This window comes from Euprymna scolopes, chromosome 30, assembly GCF_053919585.1.
Source record: "Euprymna scolopes isolate OS-2025 chromosome 30, ASM5391958v1, whole genome shotgun sequence".
Classification (NCBI taxonomy): domain Eukaryota; kingdom Metazoa; phylum Mollusca; class Cephalopoda; order Sepiida; family Sepiolidae; genus Euprymna; species Euprymna scolopes.
In genome coordinates, this window is record NC_136511.1 from 31327555 (window position 1) to 31351791 (window position 24237).

Here is a 24237-nt window from a genome sequence, read left to right on the forward strand (position 1 = left end):
CTGTGAACGTTAGGCCAAGGAGTTTGAAAGATGTACTCTCAGATAAAGAGTCGTTGGCCATTGCTATAGGTGGTAGAGAAGGTTTCTTGTAATTATTGAATGAAACTAGTTTAGTCTTGGCGACATTGAACGTGACCATCTACTTTTGTCCTCTTTCCACTACAGATTGGAGGTCATCCTCTAGTGTTTCTGCCATTTCTTAAGATATGTGTTCATTTGTTTTCCTGTCGTGCCTGTTATAGAGTGTAGTGTCATCAGCATATATACCCATCTCAGAGGCAATTTTGTCGGGGAGGTCATTTATGAATATCAGGAACAGTAAAAGTCCAAGGATAGACCACTGGGGCACTCCCGCATTTATATCATTGTTTAGATATGTACGACCGTCGAGGACAACCTGGATTTTTCTCTAATCTAAGGAGGATTTAATTATGTTAAGTATTCTAGAAAATTAACTTCTCTTGCCTTTGGGAACATTTATATATGTTTTTTCATACCTCTGGATTTTAAAACACCCCCAAGTATTTTAAGGTGTTTATTTTAATAACCCAATAGAAGTAAGAAGAGTTGAAGTTTTTTTTAATATGGAGAGGAAGCATCGGTATTCTATCTTTAGCAACTTCTAACAGAAAAAGGTGGACTAGATTCTTGTCAGCATTAGAACATTCTCCGCGCTAACATGTTCAGTCCGGTTGTCCAGAACTCAACTCGCCCCCGACCTCTTCATTGCCGGCCTTATATAGTCTCATTCATGCAAATGAAGACGCGATCGAACCTGATTTGTCGCCTTTTGTCCCGTCGGTCGGGTTTAGAGTTCACATGCCACCCTTAGCAGTCCACCACCATGACTGCAGTCACAATTTTCCGTACACAACTTAGTCGGGAAAAAGAAAAAAGCCGGAGTAGGTTTTACAAAAATGTAGTTAGTTTCAAAGTTAAAGCAAGAGTAACATCTTGCCGTTAGGAACATTTGTTGCCTACGGTTATTATCACCTCTTGTTTAGTGGAGAGAGAAAAAAAAGCAAATGTTAAAGGGAAGACAAGTTACGGTTTTAATTACCTGAATCAGTTCGTTTTAAACTTAAAGCGCCTTTCTAGCTTAAAGAAGGCATTGCAAGCTTTTCAGAGTCGCGATAATCCCTCAAATTAAATACTGATAGACGCATCAATAAATGTTAGCAATCATTTGGTGTGACAAAGTCATGTTCTAACAGTATTTTAAGTGATCGAGGCTAGAGCGAAAAACAATTTCGTTCTATCGGCAGCCTTAACGAAATGGAAACAAATGTCCTCATCCTTTAAGAAAAAGAGGAACAATAGCCTCGGTAATCGCTTAAAAATTGAAATACACTTAAACGGTTAGCAATTCGGTGAAAATTTCATATTCAACCGAACCGATATTTTCAGTGCAAAAGAAAAAGATGCAACAAGTATGGATTTAAATCGTTAAGTTTAAAGAATTTTGGGGAGTCCTCAATGTAGGTGGGTGCACACAAGTTAGGGTGATATCCGTTTATACTCCCCCCACCGATATTAGTTCAATAAATAAAAGAAAAAAAAAGCACATACATCGATATGAAATATTTTATCCTTGTTTAAAAGTATATACAGAAAAGTTTGGAAAATGTTCTGTGTTTACATTTGTGCTAATTTGTCAGCTGTAATCTTTTAAGCTCATATATATATCAAAAGAAAATGTACAGGCTAAAGACTTAAAATTTTTAATTAAAATCAATTTAGGAAAACAAACGCATGTTGCGGACTCCTTTGCGTTAAAACTGCGATTATTGTAGCATATAAACATGTTTTTTCTATTTACATAGATAATCCTAATTAGATTTTAATTAGGAAAAGTTTCATATTTAAACGAATCCATTTTTATCGCCTACAGTTTCCATTTGCTTACGTCTAAGCTAACAACTTAGATACTATGATTAGTGTGTTAACGAGGCTATGTAGTTTATAAACTTGCCCATGCAAACATTCAAGAAAGAGAGATGGTTAAACGAGAAAATTACCCGCAAACTGGAATCCTTAAAGTCATGAAACCGTTTATAATGGTCAAGAGAGAAAATAAAAGATTAAATGTACAGTGATGATCGCGCACGTGATCAACTTTTCGAAAAAGTTGCAACTCCTAAAGTGATGGAAAGACACTGACAAGGTTTATATTTTAAATACGAAAGAGTTCAAGAAGCAAAGATTTTAGGTTAAAAGAAATTAGGTTCTCTCGCCACGAATACGGCGAGCGAGTTGGATGTCTTTCGGCATGATGGTAACCCTCTTGGCATGGATAGCACACAAGTTCGTATCTTCGAAGAGACCAACCAAATAAGCCTCGCTGGCCTCCTGAAGTGCCATTACGGCAGAACTCTGGAAGCGAAGGTCGGTCTTGAAATCCTGAGCGATCTCACGGACAAGACGTTGGAAGGGAAGTTTCCTGATGAGGAGCTCGGTGGACTTTTGATAACGCCGGATTTCGCGAAGAGCAACAGTCCCGGGCCTATAACGATGAGGTTTCTTTACGCCTCCGGTCGCTGGGGCGCTTTTGCGGGCGGCCTTGGTTGCCAATTGCTTACGAGGAGCTTTGCCTCCGGTAGATTTACGAGCGGTTTGCTTGGTACGAGCCATTTCTTCAGGAGAATAAAGATGAGAAAAACGCGGCTGAGATCTGGGTGCAGGGTTTATTTATAGTTAAGTTGGTATTATGACGGTAGTTTGCGCGGTTCACATTTCATTGGTTGAAAGAATAAAGAATGCAAATTTTCTCGCATTCTCACGAGTCAAGAAGATCACGTGATATGCAGTTAATCTCTCTCTCTCTCACACTCTCACTCACACACACACACACACACACACACACCCTGCCCCCCTCTCTCTCTCTTTCCATAGCATTGCAGCAACAACAACAACAACAACAACGAAAATGAAACATTTTTTTAAAGCAAGAAAAACACTCACCGCATTTTATTATTTAAAAAAATATTTATTTTTTACGAGGAAAATGAATGAAACTTAAAATATTTTCACAAAAAAGCTGTGACCGCCAACCTTTACACTTCGGCGTCCAAAATAAATTGGCTAAACTCGTTTGTGCGCACAGTTTTTGCATGCATTATCTTAAATAAAAACAAATAATTATATTTGAGACCAATCAGAGAATTTTCTGAGATTATTCGAAATGGCCTTTCTGTGATCACTTTGATCCCTTAAAAAGACACGTTTTTCTTAAAGAAACCAGTTGAGCCGAAAACAATGAACTGGCATCCTCGACATCCCACCATTCAACTTTGAGCTTGCTGACATGTCTACACACAAACACACACACAAACAACTTGAATGTTTTTATTGCCTGCTCACTAATAACCAATGCATCTATTGAAATATTATGAACCTTTATCAATAAGTCTTCTTTCTAATATAAAACAATGAACAATGACTCTTATTAATAACTTTTAATAAAATATAATTTATATAATTGAGCGGAAAATGTTGATACGATTTTCTGAACACTGTAATGCACGACTCTGAAACCATCGGCTTCTTCGATATCTTAACTAATGAACCCTTGTTTTTACAACGACTCTAAAATTATTCACGAACATTCTATGTTTTCCTATTGCTGTAAACCTTCTTTTTTAAACGTATATAAAATATCACTTTTCTGAATATATTTCATTTGAACTCATTATTTTGTATTATTTACCGTTTTCTCACATTTAATTATAAACCATGTTCGCTGGATGTATTTCACTGACAGCTAAACCAATATCACGTACTTAATTGCCATGCCGAAAATAGTAATATATCCAAAAATTACGAAAATTCATCGAGTAAAGAGTTATTCATAGTTAAAAATATTTTTTACAGAAAATTGGGTAAAATTGAATTTTTCTTAGATTTTATAAAGAAGACAGTAAAAATCTCCACACAGGGGACATAACCAGGTACGAATATTTTAGATTACTTGTTCATGGCGTCAATATTTGTTGTCTATAGTGATAGATTTTTTTTTAATAAAACCACAAGAGCAGTTGTTCTATTTGATGAATTTTCGTAATTTTTAGATATATTACTTTTCGACATGACATTTAAGTATGAAATATGGTTTTTGCTTAAAACAACATATTAACAAAATCTTTTTTATAGAAAATATCTTAAGAAGCACTATAAAACCCCCTAAAACCTTCAAAACTTCCAAACCTCCTTAAAATAAAGAAATAATCCCCTAAAAAATTAAGTCTTTTTAAAGAAATTTTTTCACGACTTAAAATTAATTTACAATTTTTTTCTTGATTTATAATTAGATAAGCACTACAATATATTCCGTCCGTTTGCGTAAACAGTTGGAAGAAGCCAAACAAAATGTCGGTTCCGTTTGATCACAAAAGCTGAACAGTGCCTATATTTAATTTTTACGATATTCTTTTGTCATTATTAATTGAACTTAATTGTTTTTAAAGTCATTTGGTTTTAATATCTATTCATAAAAAAAACTTACGTGACGATTTGCTACAAATTTAAAAACCAGTTAAAAAAAAAACTTTATATTTGGCAGTTTAAAGGCTTGAAAATTCCTTTCAAATGTAAAGCATCGCCAAGTAATTGTAGTAGTCACACATAAAAGGTCTTCCTTCAATTCCTCGCCCTAATATTAACGAGTAAGATGAACAGGAACAAATACATTGACGGTATTGTCAATGGCTGCTGCAAAGAAGGTGGTTTCCCTCTATCGAGCTATAAACACATCTGATAGTATCGTGTACGTCTACAAGGCCACCATTTAACCATGAATGGAGTATTGTTGCCACATATGGGCTGGTACATTCACCACTAGATTCTCCATCTTGGATAGGGTCCAAAAAAGAGTTTTCAATCTAATAGGTCTCACTTTGTCACCTAAGCTCCAACTCCTGTCCCATCGCCAAAATGTTGCATGACTGTTCCTGTTTAACAAATATTTTAGTGGAATGTGCTCTGATGAACTCGTTTCACTTATGTCCCATCGCTGTACATATCCTCGACAAACCCGCTTAACAACAAAATCTCCAAGCTTCACTGTTGAGGTCCCTAAATTCTAGAAAGCTTTCCACTTTAATAGTCTCTTCTATAGAACAGCTAAACTTTGGAATTGCCTTCCTGCTACCTGCTTCCGTGACTTTATTGATATGCAGAAGTTTAAATGCAGGTCATATTGATTCCATCTGTCCTCTTAGGAACTTATTTAACTATTTGGGAGTAATTGTCGGTCAACATAGAGAACCCAGCAAGACAGACCCCACTCTCTCTCTTATCCATTTGACAGTCCAGCATAGACGATTTCCGCTAAACGCAACATACAAGGACACAGTCCATCTTTCTGGCGTCCAAATAAACCTTTCGTTGTTTTGTTTTAAACGTGAGTTTGTTGATTACAGGGTGGAACGATAAAATTGTCGCCATAGAAAAGACCACATGATTCCATTTCTGTTTGAAGAAAGCCGGTTTACTTTTTTTGGGGTTGTTTTGCAGACAATCTACTAGTTGATCAGTTGTGTAAAAATCCCAAGAGCGTTAGGAGCCTTTTCTCATGTATGAAAGTGGCACAATGCTCAAGGAGCGAGATCGGAGATGTGCCGCTGTACAACTCATGCTCTCTACCGATACAACTTATAACAACGGGACAATTGATAGCACCCTCAATATGCAAGTCTTGACGGTTCAACGCTTGAGGGCACAGTTCAATGCATCGGACGTCTCGCTGTTATGGTCTTTGCTGTGGTTTCAAATGAGGACCACATCATGCCACATATCTTCGAAGTCGGCTTTAAAGTCAACACCAAAATATACCTGGATGTGCTGCAGAGTATGGGGATTCCCTGGTGCAGTCAGCTGACTGTTGGCAGACTCTGGGTGTGGCAGCAGAACTTGGCGCCGGCCCACAAGTCCAAAAAGACCCAGGTTTGACTTTAGAAGGAGTGCTACGACTTTGTACCGTTCTTACACTGGCCACCCTCCTCCCTTGACCTGAACCCACGGGGGTACTTCGTTTGATCATACGTCGAGAACATCACCAACATGACCCCACGACACCAAAGCCAGCCTGATCGCCACCATTTGCTGAGTATCCAGGCGGTTATTTTGGCTGTAGGCGGCTACTTTGAATAGATGTCTACTACATAATCAAGTTACCTGAATTAATTTTTTCAATAATTTGGGACACTGAAACATTTAACTTTACAAAGGACGATATGATCATTTTTGTTAACATTCAACTACTTTAATCTAACCAAGTTTTGTAACATTAAAGCTATAAAAAAATTAAATAAAAATAACGTCTTTAAAATTACTAAGGAAAATGCGACGGTAATTGTATAGGAATTGTGACTTAACGCTAAGACCACTTTAGTGTAGCAATTGAAGTTAATTTTATTAAAGGAAACTCCGACGTTTATTTTGTTCCGATACAATTCAATATTCTTGGGCATAAATATAAGAAATAAATCCTTCCATAAGAAATTAAGATGTCCGCTTTCAACAAAACCAAAATAAAATAAGATTACAACCATTTTTACTTGTCAACGTTAGGGTTTGCAAAATTCAAAGTGGAGAAGAAAGAAATGAATTTCAAGACGAAATAAGGAATTAAGACAATGAGTAAATTCAGATTTTAAAACGAAAAATAGAATACATTTATTTTAAAGTATATACAAGTACAGATATACCGAACCCGCGTTGTCGGGGCGGGTGCTTTCATATTTAAATTACACCAATGAAGGTAGAAAGTTGTTATAAAGCTATAATGTTAAGATATTGTTTTAATAACACTATAAAACCGTTACATTAAATATCGTTTACAAATTTACTTGGTACTTGTACAGTTTAATCAAGACATTAAAAATAAAATAAAAAAAAGTATCGAAAAAAGTTTAAATTGTATGTATCCGTTATGGAACGAAGTTCTCGGAAAAAAAAAAAATTTCACAAAGTGAATTTTTTTTTTTTTTTTTTTTTTTTTTTTTTTTTTTTTTTACACAACGAAAAACAATTTATGATACCGAACAAAATGTTCGATTTTTAGGAAGAAAAGCTAGTATTAAAAATGGGAAGGGGTGTCAGCGCTTTAACTGGAGTTATCTCCTTTTGGCATTTCTAAAATTCAAACATTTTAATCCAAGATGGCTGCCTTAAACGCGCTCTTATAAAACGAGTTTTTCCATTGTTAAAAACTACTTGATGAAATTAAGCGAATTTTTTTTTTTCAGAGAACTTCGTTCCATAACGGATACATACACTTTAAACTTTTCGATATTTTCATTTTTTTAATGTCTTGACTACACTGTACAAGTACCATTTAGTTATTCGAATGTTTTGCTGAATATTTATAAAAGATGGAGATATTGTCTTTTGTAGATTTAAATGTTTTAGCGCCAAAAATTATCGTTAAAAAAAAGCCATCACACTTAATTACATTTCCTCTGCAATTAACCTCGCATTTTTAGGCAAAGAAACATTAAAAATGGGAACGTACATAATATTTTCCTTAATTTCTCAAAGTGGAGTCGAAATTAATACTTCCTATGTAATTAGCGTCGCTTTTTCCTTGCAGCTAAGTGACTTCTCCAGGGCATTCATCGTCAAGTCAAAACAGCAGCTGACGTGATACTGCAAACAAGGTGAGTTTTCTTAAAAGTAACTAAAATTAACGTCCGAAATTCTCGTATGAAAACTTCGAAAGAATCGTTTAGTAAATTAGAGTTATCTCCCATGAACCAATGACGATGATCGCAAAAGAAACAAAATTATATCTACTAAAACGGAACTTTCGCGTGGCTACATGTGTTTGTCACCTTTACGAGATTTACATGACCATTGTTTATCAGAAACATGTAATACGGTAAAAATAAAGCTGGAGTTAAAAAATAGAATTATAGGACGACAAGGTTTAGAATTTTTTTTCGTAATATTTTAGTGGAAATTACTTGACCCATTTCGAAAATGGAAACTTGTTTGGGAACAAGTAAACTGACAAAAAAGTTGAAACTTAAAATTTATAAAAACATGAGTTATTTGAGAATTCGTGATTTTACTAAGGAAGAGAATGCCATCAAAAATTTCATTTTTATGTCATACGAGAAACTGACGTTTCCATTAAAAGCGTTATTTTTAATTTCTAGTTTTTCGTAATTATTGCATATTTCTATTTAGACATGATAAATACCATTTGTTTCATTTAAACATTTCTAATTCTAGAGAAGCGGAAAGAAAGTCAAACTAAAAACTATGCTGGTCGATACAATTTTATTATTGATAAAAGTTGAACATTCTTTCAGCTCCCATCCCTTTTGTTAACCATAATCTTGAAATAAAATGTACGTTGCTGAAGTAAATATGCAAATGTTACCAAAGGCAATAAATTATTTTTCTACGTAAAAATACAAATAAGTCAAAGTATTTAAATTTGTTTTAAAATTCAGGGTATGAAAAAATTGTAAAAGGTTGATTTGGTTTAAAAAAAAAAAAAAAAAAAAAAAAAAAAAAAAAAAAAGTAACGTTCAGCACTAGGTGTGTCAGAAATATGGTGAAAAATATTGAATAATTCGACCCCCTGTGTTTCCAAGCTTATGACCACTCGAAAATGTAATTCAAACCCTAATTTTTTCTTCAATTAAGGAGCAAGGACCAAGGTTTCATTTAAAAAAAGCAACGTGATAAAATAAAAAAATTTAAAAAAAAAAAACGTTTTAAATTTGAATATATTGCTTATTGATCTTTTATCTTCAATTTGTGATATTGAAAACTTTGGCGAGTAAATTTTTTTAATAGACATTTCAAAATTGAGGCGGGGCGTGAATTAAAAAGGTGTATAAAATATATTCTGTTTATTGGAAAGAGAAAATTTCACATTGATCCTGAAAATATCGTAAAAAAAAAAAAAAAAAAAAAAAAAAAAAAAAAAAAAAAAAAAAAAAAAATAGAATCAATAGAAAAATTGTTTAAGTTTAAAAATTGAAAAATACCGAACTCGTAAAATTTCATTAGTTTGTTTTTTTTAATAAAATATTTCTTTTTATACAACTTTAGTTTATTTTGGAAGTATAATCCAAAAAGAAACCCCACTTTTAAGAGAAATTACGAGTTTTATATTTTATTCGCAGTTTCGTGTTGGGGGGGGGTCAAAAATTCCTACAAAAATTCTGATACACCTAGTTCAGCACTGCGCGAGCACAAAAAAAGGCTGCGAGGTCTCGACAACGATATAATTGTGGTAGAAAACCCGCTCACATGTTAGTGTCATTGGGTGGGTTTCTACCTCCATTGTTTTCATTTTTAATCCATTGTCATGACTTCGAAGAGGTGACATCGCGGCCATTTTTCTCACGTGACGCTGAACACTACTTCAGTGTCAAACAGAAAAAAGTCAAAATCACAACTTATCCAGTAGAACACTTTGGTAACAGAAATTTTTACCACTTTCATACCTATGAATTTTAAAACAAACCCAAGTGTTTATTTTAAGTCAATAAAAGTACGAAAAGTTGAGCTTCCATATGGAAACGCGAGGCATCGGTATCCTATTTTTAGCAATATCGAAATGCAGATCAATATATTTTATTAACTGTATTTTAATTTTCACATTTGGGGAGGCGGCGATTATGGACACTTGAGAAAATAAAAACCGGAAACAGGTTTTCCGGAGGGGGGGGATATTTCAAAGTTAAGAGCAAGCCGTTGAGAACAGTTGCCTATAGTTATTAACTTTGTTTAAAAAAAAAAAAAAAAAAAAAAAAAAAAAAAAAAAAAAAAAAAAATGGAAAAGTTACTATTCAACCTATCTGAATAAGTTTTAAACTTCAAGTAGTGTGAAGTGCAGAGTCGTGATAACGGCTCAAAAATGAACTACTGATAAACGAATTCAATAAATGTGACCAAGTCATGTTCTAGCACTATTTTATATTCGATTTTCAGCGATTATCGAAACAATTAGTTTTATCTACAGCCTTTACAAAAAAGGCTCGCAGAGCCACTTAAAGCGATCACCAATTCAGTGAAAATTGTGTTCAACCGAACCGAATTTTTCAGTGCGGGAGAAAAAGATGCAAAGCATAGATTTGGGTCGTGACACAGTAAAGTTGAAAAGAATGTTAGGAACTCAAGGGAAGTGGTTGCATACAAATTGGGCGACATCCATTAATACCCCCCCACACACATATTCAATAAATAAAAGCAAATATCTGATATGAAAAATTTTATCCTTGTTAAAAATATATACAGAAATATTTGTAAAAATGTTCGGTGTTCAAATTTGCGTTAGTTTGTCGGCTGTAATTGTTTTTTTGGGCGTTTTTTTTTTTTAATGTACATGTGATAGATTAAAACTTAAATCCATCATTATCTCCAATTTAATTGAGGTTAGTATTAAAGGTTGTTTGCCAGGTTACGTAGTTTGTTTTTTTTTTTTGTTATTTTTTTAAAGTCGCCCATGTGCCAACAACATTCAAGAAAAATAGTTAAACTAGAAAATTACCCGCAAAGTTGGATCCTTAAGAGAGAGTCATGAACCCTTTTATGAAAGTTGAGAAAACAGATTAAATGTACAGTGATGATCGCGCACGTGATAAACATTTCGAGAAGTTGCAACTCCTAAAGTGATGGAAAGACACCGGTAAGGTTTATATTTTAAATACGAAAGAGGTTCAAAGATTCTAGAACCAGAGCTTTTAAACGAAAAGAAATTATGTTCTCTCGCCACGAATGCGGCGAGCGAGTTGGATGTCTTTCGGCATGATGGTCACCCTCTTGGCATGGATAGCACACAAATTCGTATCTTCGAAGAGACCAACCAAATAAGCCTCGCTGGCCTCCTGAAGTGCCATCACGGCAGAACTCTGGAAACGAAGGTCGGTCTTGAAATCCTGAGCGATCTCACGGACAAGACGTTGGAAGGGAAGTTTCCTGATGAGGAGCTCGGTGGACTTTTGATAACGCCGGATTTCGCGAAGAGCGACGGTTCCGGGCCTATAACGATGAGGTTTCTTCACGCCTCCGGTCGCTGGGGCGCTTTTGCGGGACGCCTTGGTTGCCAACTGCTTACGAGGAGCTTTGCCTCCGGTGGATTTACGAGCGGTTTGCTTGGTACGAGCCATTTCTTCGCGAGAATAGAGATGGGGAAACGAGGCTGAAATCTGGCTGCAGGGTTTATTTATAGTAAAGTTGCGATAGGGAGGGTAGTTTTCAAGTTTGCGCGCGCGAGAGAGAGAGAGAGAGAGAGACATCACGTGACCTTCTTGACTAATGAGAATGCGAGAAAATTTGCATCCTTTGTTCTTTCAACCAATGAAATGTGAATTTCTTTCTCTTTCTCTTTCTACAGCATTGCAACATTAAAAAACATGAAACATTTTTTTAAAGCAAGGAAAACACTCACCGAATTTTATTATTAAAAAAATATTTATTTTTTGACGAGGAAAATGAATGAAAGAAACTTAAAATATTTTCACAAAAAAGCTGTGACCGCCGACCTTTACACTTCGGCGTCCAAAATAAATTGGCTAAACTCGTTTGTGCGCACAGTTTTTGCATGCATTATCCTAAATAAAAACAAATAATTATATTTGGGACCAATCAGATAATTTTCTGAGATTATTCGAAATGGCATTTCTGGGAGTCACTTTGTTTCCTTAAAAAGACACGTTTTTCTTAAAGAAACCAGTTGAGCCGAAAACAATGAACTGGCGTCCTCGACATCCCACCGTTCAACTTTGAGCTTGCTAACATGTCTACACACAAACACACACACACAAACAACTTGAATGTTTTTTATTGCCTGCTCACTAATAACCAATGCATCTATTGAAATATTATTAACCTTTATCAATAAGTCTTCTTTCTAATATAAAACAATGAACAATGATTCTTATTAATAACTTTTAATAAAATATAATTTATATAATTGAGCGGAAAATTTTTTATACAATTTTCTGAACACTGTAATGCACGATTCTTAAACCATCGACTTCTTCGATATCTTAACTAATGAATCCTTGTTTTTACAATTTGTTGTCTATAGTGATTGATTTTTTTTAAATTAAAACCACAATAGCAGTTGTTCTATTTGATAAATTTTCGTAATTTTTAGACAACAGAACAATTGCTAGCGCCCTCAATATGCAAATCTTTACGGTTCAACGCTTCACGGCACTGTTCAATGCATCGGACGATACAGTCTTTGGTGTGGTTTCAAGGCAGGGCTATATCCTGCCACCTCACCTCCTCGAAGTCGGCTTTAAAGTTAACACCAAAGTGTAGCAGAATGTGCTGAAGGGTATAGTGATTCCCTGGTCTAATCAGGTGGCAGCTAGCAGACTCTGGATGTGCCAGCAGAACTTGGCGCCCGCCCACAAGTTTGAGAAGGAGTGCTACGACTTTGTACACTTCTTTCACTGGCCCTACCTCCTCCGTCGACCTGAACCCACTGGACTACTTTGTTTGGTCCAACGTTGAGAACATCACCAACATGACCCCCACGATAACAAAGCCAGACTTATCACCACCATTTGCTAAGTATCGAGGCGATTATTGAGAGTGAAGGTGGATACTTTGAATAGATTTCAGCTCTTCGTGCTACGTGTTCGACTATTAATTTATAGCAGTGAAAACTCTTGTATCTCTGATAATGTATCTTGTTGGAAGAGACAGAGGAAACTCTTGATTTAACAAGGTATTCAATCAACAGTCTGCTTCAACCAATTAAAACAGAAGGAAAATTCTCCCAGATTTTAGCATCTATAATATAATAATGTGTGTATGTATGTATGTATGTATGTATGTATGTATGTATGTATGCATGTATTATGTATGTATGTATGTATGTATGTATGTATGTATGTATGTATGCATGCATGTATGTATAAAAAGCAAAAGACTATTTTTCTTTCCTTTTTATCTTCCAATATTTTTCTCGCTTACAAATCGTACAGACACAAATCGAAGAAAATATTACAGAACGAAAACAATAAAATGGAAGTAAAAAAAGGCAAACTAATCTAAGCAAGGAGACCAGATATGATAATAGCTAACAAGAAGGAAATTGCTGTAATACAAATAATCTTAGGGGCACTAGGAACAGTTCTCAAAACCTGGATACAAGACTAGGAAAAAATTGAATAAAAGGCAGATCAATACAGAACAAGTATGACACACAAACAAAAAAAGCTTGAGTGTAAACATCACCTTACATAACTAGTGAACACTAACTATTACAGGCTGTAATAGAAATAAAACTAAGAAAATAACAGAAAAAATATTTAGATCCATTGGATTTCGGGCACTTCCAACTGTCTGTTGAAACGCATTGAAGAGCATTAATGATCAAGGTCCCTCTCTCTCTCTCTCTCTCTCTCTCTCTCTCTCTCTCTCTCTCTCTCTCTCTCTTTCTCTCTCTCTCTCTTTCTCTTTCTCTTTCTCTCTCTCTCTATTTATGTTCTGACTTTGGAACACCTAGTGAATTAAAATCCTCATTTTCTCCCACTTGAAAGAAGCCCCACTTTTAAAAAAAAAACTTCTTGGGACTGATTTTCACTCCAGACACGAAATGGAAAACTTACATCAAACCTGCTGATAAAGTCACTATAAAAATGATTGAATGCTTCTACCAGAAAGTACCCCATTCCTGACATAATCTTCTACCTACATAAGAGCCAGATATATGGGGAGGTGCTGCTTTGACAGAGTATAAAATTGACTACGCAATCTAGTGGAGAATGACATTTTCTCGTTCTTACATCCCCTTTCTCTAAGAAAAGATATTGTTAGCTTTTCTCTGCTGTATTGTTATCTTCCTGGTACGTGCTCGGCTGAGCTCTAATCCTTGATCTCTCTTGCAAGAAAAATATTTATAAAACGAACTCATCTAACTACAACCACGGCATGGAACTTTCCTGTTTCCCTCTCTGTACTAAAAAACAAACAGAATTTTAGTTCTTTCCTATATCATCTCATCTGTGGAACAAAATATTACGAGGTTGATTTCCAACCAACTACAACATAGTAGTCTTGAAGTCTAATATAAACAAATACTTGTTGATCCGTTCTCTTAGATAATAGATTCCTCTTACGTTCATTCTACCCACTGATTCCATTCTTTTCATAAAGCGTTCACTGTTTACCTGAACATTTCTTTAACGTTTATCTTCGAGTGCTTCTTCTCCGGCCTCGATAAAGGGTGATAATAAGTATTTAAAAATATATTTATATTTCATTGCGTTTCTGATTTTTTGAGATGAGGATTGATAATTCATATTATTTGGATTATTTGAACAACTTGAGTAGGGTTTATTTGTTTAAGAAAACTGTTCAACAAGAACTTATTTACATTAGACTTGACAACGACCATGGTTATAGTCAGCGAGGAAGCATCACATTAGACTGATAGACTAGAGCTTGATTAAGCATGAACTCAAATATTTGGGCGTGAAGAGGGGAGAGGCTTATAGGGCGATACTGGGTCCGTTCTTTCGTCAGAAGTCTATCACCTTACAGCTGTTAAACTTCTTACCGACAAACAATACGGATTTAGGAAAGCCTGTTCTACTGTAAAGATTCTAACTGTAATATCTGAACGTATATACCATGCACTGGATAAGGCAGTGTAGTGAAGGGTAGTAGCCTAGATATATTTAAGGCTTTTCACAGAGTATGACACGATGGTCTTCTCATGAAAATCACATCCTATGGTATTACTGGACGAATACTTAGCATAATTAAATCCTTAATTAATTAGAGAAGAATCCAGGTTTACTTCGATGGCTATAAATCCAAGCAATATGATATAAATACGGGTATACTTCAGGTGTCGATCCTTAAACCTTTGTTATTTCTGATATTCATAAATGACCTCCGTGATAAAATAGTCTCTGAGATGGGTATATTTGCTGACGACACTACGCTCTATAAAGGCATTAGGGAGCACAAATAAACACATACCCAAGGCAACCGCAGATACACTAGATGAAAACCTCCAGTCTGTAGTGGCGTAGGGTCAAAAATGTATGGTAACATTCAATGCTGCAAAGACTAATAATTACAAGAAATCTTTTCAATCACCAATAGCTAGTGCTAAAGATACATTACCTGAAAGTACTTTAACTCCTCGGCCTATCGTTCACAGGGAATAAGAGTTGGAACAGATATATGGAGAGCATGGCCAGGACCACTGCGAGGAAGGTGGTCTGTGTTTATTTGCTTCCCCATGGGAACAAATAAGGCATGAGACCGTTTTTAAATCTACAGAGGGGGAGAGGAATGGGGACCAGCTCCCGAGATGTGGGAAATGAAAACTGGATAGTGAGAGTCTCTTGGTATATAGGGTCTTTGCTTGCAGCATCTTCCGGAACAGATACTACACTTCCAGATATTAAATCTTTTATTCAGGCAAAAATGAACATGAACAAAAAACTTAGGCACAAGCCAAACTCAAACGGGGAGAAATATGGGGGTTGTTTGTCATCCTTGTCACTCTAGAACTAAATAAAAGTTTCTCTTAGCTAGAATCTTCTTCCACCCCTCTGCGAAGAAGGTCGTCTCTCTCTCTCTCTCTCTCTCTCTCTCTCTATCGTGCTAGAAAGTTACCTACGCCTGAAACTATCCTGTACATCTAATAGGACACCATTCGCCCATGTATGGAGTATTGTTGACACATTTGGGCTGATGCATCAGCTAATAGTCTATCTCCTGGACAGGTTAAGAAGAGTCGCCAACCTGGTAGGTCCTGAACTGTCATCTAAGCTTCAACCTCTGTTCCATCGACGAAATGTTGCATCCCTCTGCCGGTTCTACAAGTATTTAATGAGGGAGGCTCTGATGACCTACAAGCTCTTATACCCCTCTCGGCGTAAATACCCCCGGCAAACGGACGATGAAGGCCCTGATTATAATTGCACGAAGAGAAAATGTTTTGAACTCCTTTATTTAATGTAAAAGTTTTAACATTACAAAAAAAAAAAAAATGAAAAGGTGATGCTAATTTCAGAGAATGTTATTTGAACAACTTTTAATAAGCAACTTCGAAAAGTTGTAAGGAAAAATATATAACGTTCATCTTCCATCTGTGTTGGTTTACAATATAACGTCAGCTGTTCGGTTTGATGAATGCCCTTAAAAAAAATAAATAAATAAAGAGCGAGGATAATCAGAGGAAATGTCATTTAGCAAATAATTAAGACGCCTTTAATGTAACTAAGTTTATAATAAAATAAAATTATCGAAGGTTTTGTATTCGTTCATTTTTTTTTTAACCATAATTTGGGACACTGAAATATTTAACTTTACAAAGAACGATATTGTCATTTTTATTAACATTAAAATACTTTAATCTAAGTTTTGTAACATTAAAACTATAAAAAAAAAAAAAAAATAGAATAAAAATAACGTCTTTAAAATTACTAAGGAAAATGCGACGGTAATTGCATATGAACTGTGGGGTTTTTTTTGGGGGGGGGGTTAACGCTGCGACTACTTTAATGTAACAATTGAAGTTAATTTTATTAAAGGAAACTGCGACGTTTATTTTGCATAAAATATCGCTCCGATACAACTCAATATTCTTGGGCATAAATATAAAAAATAAATCCTTCCATAAATTAAGATAATGTCAGCTACCTTGCAATAAAACCAAAATAAATTAAGATCACAATCAGTTTTACTTGTCAATGTTAGGGTTTGCAAAATTCAAAGTGAAGAAGAAAAAAATGAATTTTAAGACGAAATAAGGAATTAAGATCTAAATATTAAGACAATAAGTAAATTCAGATTTTAAAACGAAAAATAAAACATTTTTAAGTATATATAAGTACAGATATACCGAACCCGCGTTGGGGAATGGGATGCTTTTATATTTATAAATAACTAACAAGGGTGGCAAGTTGTTATAAAGCTATAACTAATGCTGTTAATATATTGTTTTAATAACACTACGAAATCGTTACATTAAATATCGTTTAAAAATTTAGTTATTCGAATATTTATGATATAGTCTTTTGTAGATTTAAATTATCGTTAAATAAAAAAGCCATCACACTGTACATTTCCTCTGCAATTAAAGTCGCATTTTTATGCAAAGGAACATTTTAAAAATTAGAACGTATATTTTCCTTAATTTCTCAAAGTGGCCTTTTCTTTAAAAAGAAAAAAGGTCGAAATTAACACTTCCTATGCAGTTAGCGTCGCTTTTTCCTTGCAATTAATCAGAAGTTACTTTCCAGGGCATTCATTGTCAAGTCAAAACAGGAGTTTGCGTGATAATGTAAACAAATTGAGTTTTTCTTAAAAAAAAAAAACTTCAAATTAACGTCCGAAATTCTCGTATGAAAACTTATAATCGTTTAGTAAATTAGAGTTATCTCCCATGAATCAATGACGATTATCAGACAAAAAAAACATTTCTACTACGACGGAACTTTCGCATGGCTACATGTGTGTCGCCTTCACGAGATTTACATGACCATTGTTTAAAAAAAAACTGCAGTTACAAAATAGAATTATGGGATGACAATGTTTAGAATTCATTTCTTCGAAATATTTTAGTGGAAATAATTACTTGACCCATTTCGAAAATGAAACTTGTTTGGGAACAAGTAAACTGATGAATAGAACGTTCACATTTAAAATGCATTAAAAGATGCGTTCTTTGAGAATGTGATTGTGCTAAGGAAGAATTCCATTTTATTAAAAGATTGTCATACGAGAAACTGGGACGTTTCCATTATAAGCGTCATGTTTAATTTCTAGTTTTGCGTCATTCTTGCATATTTCTATTGACATGATAAATACCATTTGTTTCATTTAAAATTAAATATTCTAGAGAAGCGGAAAAAGTCAAAAACTATGCTGGTTAAGACAATTTTATATTTGGTAAAAGTTGACCATTTCCTTTCAGCTCTCCCCTTTGTTAACCATAATCTTGAATTAAAATATACGTTCTGAAGTAAATATGCAGATGTTACCAAAGGCAAGTTATTTTTCTACGTAAAAATACAAACTAGTCAAAGTTTGGGATTTGTTTCACAAACAGAGGTATGAAAAACTGTAAAATGTTTATTTGGTTCGAAAAACAACGTTCAGCACTGCGCGAGAAAAAAAAATGGCTGTGGGGTCTCGACAATGATAATTATGGTAGAAACCAACTCAAATGTTGGTTTCATTGGGTGGGTTTCTACCATCATGGTTTTATTTTAATTCATTTTCAAGACATAGGAGAGATATTGCGGCCATTCTTTTTTGCTTTTGTTCCCACATAGCTGAACACTTGTTTCAAACCGAATTGAAGAATTTAAGGGAGAAAAGTTTACTATTCTAACTACCGGGATAAGTTTTAAACTTGAAATATTGTTAGACTATAGTCGTGATAATCGCTCAAAAATTAAATATATTGATAGACGCATCCAATAAATGTTACCAAGTCATGTCCTATTTTCGATTTTGAGCGATTATCGAAGCTCGGGCTGGACAATTTTTTTTAGTTCTACAGAGAGCCTTGCAAAAATAACCCACCGATAAGTTCCTCTTCTACCTAACTGGATTTTTCTAACAAATAAAAAGTGTCTTCTCTTTGCTTTGGAAAAGAGGAACAGGAATGTGCAGCCTCGATTGTCGGTTAATAAAAAAAAAAAAAAAAAAAAAAAAAAAAAACACATCAGATATGAAAAACTTATCCTTGTTTAAAAATATATACAGAAATGTTTGGAAAATGTCCGGTGTTCAAATTTACACTAGTTTGTCGGTTGTAATCATTTAAGACGGACGAGTTTGTTTTAATGATAATGTACATGCAATAAAATCCATTTAGAAAAATTAAACCGTGGCGCAGACTCCCATGAATTAAAACTGCGATTATGCCAGCATATAGACAGGTTTCAATTTACATTGAATCCTAATTTTATTTTAAGAAAATTTAAATCTAATATTTAAATGAAGTCATTTTTAAGTCTCATTCGCGGCAAACTTAAAATTGAGGTTAGGATCAGTGTTCGCGGGACAACGTGGTTTGAAAAATAAATAAATGTACAGTGATGATCACACACGTGATTAACTTTTCGAAAATGTTGCAACTCTAAAAGTGACGGAAAGACACTCGTAAGGTTTATATTTTAAATACGAAAGAGTTCAAAGAGATTCTAGAACCAGAGATTTTAGTCTAAAAGAAATTAGGTTCTCTCGCCACGAATGCGGCGAGCGAGTTGGATGTCTTTCGGCATGATGGTCACCCTCTTGGCATGGATAGCACACAAGTTCGTATCTTCGAAGAGACCAACCAAATAAGCCTCGCTGGCCTCCTGAAGTGCCATCACGGCAGAACTCTGGAAACGAAGGTCGGTCTTGAAATCCTGGGCGATCTCACGCACAAGACGTTGGAAGGGAAGTTTTCTGATGAGGAGCTCGGTGGACTTTTGATAACGCCGAATTTCGCGAAGAGCGACGGTTCCGGGCCTATAACGATGAGGTTTCTTCACTCCTCCAGTCGCTGGGGCGCTTTTGCGGGCGGCCTTGGTTGCCAACTGCTTACGAGGAGCTTTGCCTCCGGTGGATTTACGAGCGGTTTGCTTGGTACGAGCCATTTCTTCGCGAGAATAGAGATAGGTTTTATTTAGTCGTATCGGCCCCGGACCTGGCATTATCTACTGCCAGGCCCTCATTTGGGGTCCGATACAACTTAGGCACAAGGCCAGTAAGGGGGAAGTGGGGAAGAAAACGGGACTTTGCTAAATTCGCTAGCTAAACTTGCGTTAGAAAGCAAGTATTTTATTTAGAAAACCTATACTAGATTCTATCATAACACATCCGCCTACATTCTTACCAGGACCTACTTAAAAGAGACAGCTCCCCAGCTTATCGGGATGGCGGGCGACACTCGTACTGTAAAAAGAGAAGAATATGTACAAAAGAAAAACAAAACAAAATGGTATTTACAAACTTAAAGTAATGTATTGTATTTTTTTTTTTTTTTTTTTTTTTTTTTTATAAATGGGGGTGCGATGATGGGGAGGGGGGCAAACTAAAATACACCCAAAAAGAAAGAAAAAGAAAACAACTTAATAAAATGCCTATGGGGGCGGGTTAGTAAGGGGACCCTCCCTACCTAACGGCTGGTCTGTCGTATGAAACGCCCACTGTCTTCCAATCCACTTCCCCCAGGGGGAAAGGGTGAAAGCAAGCAGGTCGCTCCCTAGGGGGGAGTGGAGGAACTAGGGACTTGTAAGAAAAATAACTTAGGGTCGGGGATCACAGGGATGGATGGCGTCTTCCAAGATAAAATACGTAAGGGGTACAATCGGGCCGAGGACAAAATAAAACTGGTGGACTTTGGGCATCTTTGGAAGCTCTCCTAGTGCCAATCTTATCAGAAAACAAAGAACTACAGGGGACGGGATCAAACTCACATTCACCCTAGTCTAGGCCCTAAATAAAGTATGTGCTTCCCACTCTAGGTGGTTACTCCGCCTAACTAGCAAACCTACTCCTACCCATGATTACGGGGTAAACCCCGTATTAATATATGAGGGGCTGGGTTCCGAGTGCACGACAATCGAAACTTCAGCACCTCCAGACGAATACTACTAGGGTGGAAACACAAGCTCGTACCTAGCTCCTCGTCGGATGCACAAACTAGTGTTGTGCACCCATCTCCTATCAAAGTCGATGCGGGGCAATCTTTTCAAATCACATCTGATTTTTATTTTAAGTTGATGCTTAAAATAAAGGACCAGATCGTGATCGGAAGCAGATTGCCCCTCATAGACAATGCTCAGACGTGTAACCCACGTCACTAACCTAGCTACAGCCAGTATCGCCAGAAACACCGCCCGTTTCTCCCTGATAAACGGCGGGTCCACATTGTCAACCACGTACGCCAAATCAAGTGGCACCGACCGCTCGGGGTCGATGCGAGCCGTTACCCCTTCGACATACCTCCAGAGACTCCGCACCCCGCTGCAAAGAAAGAACGCGTGGTCACGCGTTTCGTCCTCGTTCTCATCGTTGCAGCGTGGGCACGGGGGAAAATAATAACCGGGATCCCGGAAATCCCTGGCAAGTCGGTCGAAGAGAGGCAACGCATCCCGGACTAGCCTCCACGTTACCGAAAATTCCGCATTATTGATGTAGCTACTGGCAGGCGCCCAACTCCAAAGCGAGCGAACCTCCCCCCTCGACAGGTGTAGCCGCTCCACCAGCGGATCGTTCGCGGTACCCTCCACTAACTCCTCATATAGCCTCCACCTAGGCCGTGCAAGGTCATTGGACCCCGGCAATGCCCTAAGGGCGGCTCGGCATTCGGTCAGGAAGCGCCCTTCCCCCGCTGGTCGACGGCGACCTTCGGCGGCGGGGTTGGTTAATAGCCGTGGGAAAACGCGCTGCACGGCCGGAACCCAGGGTGCCTCCTCTATCAGTGTCCGACTCAGGAACGCCAGTCTTTCTGCGCGTTGATGGCTGCGCAGATCAGGCATCCCCAAGCCTCCCTCGCTAAGCTTCTGCGTACAGACCTGTCTACGGACATACGGCTTTCCTCCCTTCCAGAGCAGTTTGAAAAGGAGTCGCTCTAAAGCCTTACAGCGGTCCGCAGGCAGGGGAAGAACAGATAAACGGTAAAGGATCAACGGAAACACGTAAGTGGCGCATGCCTCCGCACGACCCTTCAAGGACAATCTCTTTCGAATCCAAGTTCCGACAGCGGATTCGACCTTAGTCTGTACCTCCGACCAATTCTTGTCCAGCTGGAGATCCGGCCCGAACCACACACCGAGGATCTTAACCGGGCCATCAGTCCAGCCGAACGCACCTGGAAGCGAGTTTACCCCGGTCCAGGCGCTCAACCGCAGGCCGACGGACTTGCTGCGATTGATCACGGCCCCTGTGACAACTTCGTACTCAGCGATCGCCTTTATCACCGCTTCGATGTCGTTACGACTGGCTGCGAAAACGGTGACGTCATCGGCGTACGCGGACACCCTGGCAAATCGGCGGCCAGGTAGAGCAATGCCGCGTAGGACTGGTCTCGCCGCCTCGTCCCTTAATTTGCGAAGGAAGGGCTCCAACGCCAGGACATAGAGCAGAGGCGACAGCGGACAGCCCTGCCGCACCGACCGGGAGACCCCAAAGGACTCCGACAACCTACCATTGACTTGCACCACCACCGCGGGGTCACGATACAGGGCGGAGATCCACTTGCGGAAGTCCGGACCAAAGCCGGCGGCCTCCACAACAGCCCTCAGGAACCCATGGTCCACCCTATCGAACGCCTTGGACTGATCTAAATTGATCAGCGCGGCTCCTGTGTCGTCTTCTAACCCCTCTATTATCGTGCGCACCAAGTGCAGATTGTTTTGAATTGTTCGACCCTTCACAGCGTAGTTCTGATCCGGTTCGACCAACTCGTCGATAACAACCTGCAGTCGGTTTGCAAGAATACGGGCCAAAATCTTAAAATCTGCGTTAAGCAGAGTTATGGGCCTATAATCATCTAAGTTCCCCCCACCATGTTGGTTTCCCTTCTTCAGAAGCGTGACCACTCCTTTGGTTACCTGCCTCGGGATCGAGTCCTGGGCAAACCAGTGGTTAAACACGCCCGTCAAAAGGGGCACAAACATGGGCGACAGCCTCAAGTACAATTCGTAGGGCAAACCATCGAGCCCCGGAGATTTGTTGTGGCCAACCTGCTTCAACGCAGTAATGACCTCACGCTCCGTAACCACCCCCTCGCAACTAGCCGCTCGGGCCGCAGTAAGGCGGGGCGAGCCAGCTAAATAGCTGCCAAACTCCTGGCCGCGGAGTCTGGGTAGTTTGGTGAAGCGCTCCTCCAAATGTTGCCGAAACCCATTGCAGATCTCCCGCGCCGATACGAGAGAACGTCCTTCCAGGTTTTTCACCTCCCGAATGTACCCATCCGAGCCGCGTCTTAAAGCGGCCTTACGCTCAACAGCGTCAACGTTCACGGCTTCGTTGGAGACTCTCTTTAACCTAGCCCTAACTACTTGACCTTCATATCGCTCGCTAGCCAAGCGATTGAGGTCCCCCTTAATTAGTGCTAGATCTAGGGAATCCCCCCCTGCCACCGCCCGGGTCAATCTATCCTCTAGGTGCTTTTTGGTCCGAGCCCTAGTTAAAGCGAGGCTTTGGCTATATTGGACACAAAAATGCCTAATGGTGACCTTAAGATTAACCCACCATCTACTCCCGGTAACCGCCCCCACTAACTCCCTCTGAATTAGTGTCGTCAGCTGCTCCCGGAAGTCGACCGACTCCAACAAGGAGGTGTTCATCTTCCAGTAGCCAGCCAACCTAGGCCTATTACCTAACTTCAAACGGGCCAATACGAGTTTGTGGTCCGAATGACCTAACCAGTGGAACGTGGGACAAGATAGAAAATCTACGTCGCCCCTTCTAATTAACATCCTGTCCAAGTATGTACTTGGATAGGCGGCCGCACTAGTATGCCACGTCCACATCTCCCTCCCGGGGTGATCCAGACGGAACCTGTCGACCAGATCGCACGAGGCCATCAGGTCAGACAGGCTGCTTTCACGCCTACCCGACCCTCTAGACCCCCCGACCCTATCTAACTTGGGGTCCAGGATGGCATTCCAGTCCCCCATTAATACTACCCGCTCCGGACCCGAGAGAAACCCCTCCACCCGCCGAAAAAAGGAAACCCTCTCGGTTTGGATGTTGGGCGCATAAACTGCCATGATCCGGAACGCGCCGCTGCTAACGGCAACATCGACCACGACCAGCCTCCCATGAGCGTCCGCATGAACAAGTGTAACCGTCGCAGATAGGGTGCGACTTACTAGCACAGAAACCCCCCGGCTATGGAGACTGCCATATGCTGAGTAAACGTCAAAGTCGTTTACCAGCACATCGCAGTCCCCAGCCCCAACAAAGTGGGTCTCCTGAATTGCAGCTATGTCTACCTCAAGGGCCATGAGGTCCCTCAGCACGCGAGAAGCCTTGCTTCGAGACCTCATGCCCCTCGCATTCAAACTAGCTAGGTTCAAGCTTGTGGCCATGTTTCCCTAACTAGTAATATTCGTCTATCAAGGGTCTGAAATCCTCGGGGGAAAGGGCGTCAAAGGTCTGCCCAAGACTGCCCGTAAGCAGGACAGGCGTAAGCCGCCCGTCTTTGGCCAGACCTCCCACTCCAGAGGGAACGTCAACTTAATAGCCCTATAAAAGGAGGGGTGAACGTAAACCGGGACCCTCCCTTCG

The 24237-nt window shown here is 38.5% G+C and overlaps 3 protein-coding genes across 3 annotated transcripts; all 3 read right to left on the reverse strand.

Moving 5' to 3' along the window:
* Positions 1-1197: 1197 nt before the first annotated feature.
* Positions 1198-2688, reverse strand: LOC145254729 (histone H3-like). Its single transcript, XM_080113462.1, has one exon. The coding sequence runs from the start codon at positions 2629-2631 to the stop codon at positions 2221-2223; it is 411 nt and encodes a 136-aa protein (XP_079969588.1). The 5' UTR covers positions 2632-2688; the 3' UTR covers positions 1198-2220.
* A 7194-nt stretch (positions 2689-9882) lies between these two features.
* LOC145254594 (histone H3-like) lies at positions 9883-11169 on the reverse strand. The gene has a single exon (XM_080113202.1). It carries the CDS (start codon positions 11124-11126, stop codon positions 10716-10718), a length of 411 nt encoding a protein of 136 aa, XP_079969328.1. The 5' UTR covers positions 11127-11169; the 3' UTR covers positions 9883-10715.
* Positions 11170-18888: 7719 nt separating this feature from the next.
* LOC145254730 (histone H3-like) lies at positions 18889-19610 on the reverse strand. Its single transcript, XM_080113463.1, has one exon. It carries the CDS (start codon positions 19590-19592, stop codon positions 19182-19184), a length of 411 nt encoding a protein of 136 aa, XP_079969589.1. The 5' UTR covers positions 19593-19610; the 3' UTR covers positions 18889-19181.
* Between the last annotated feature and the right edge of the window lie 4627 nt (positions 19611-24237).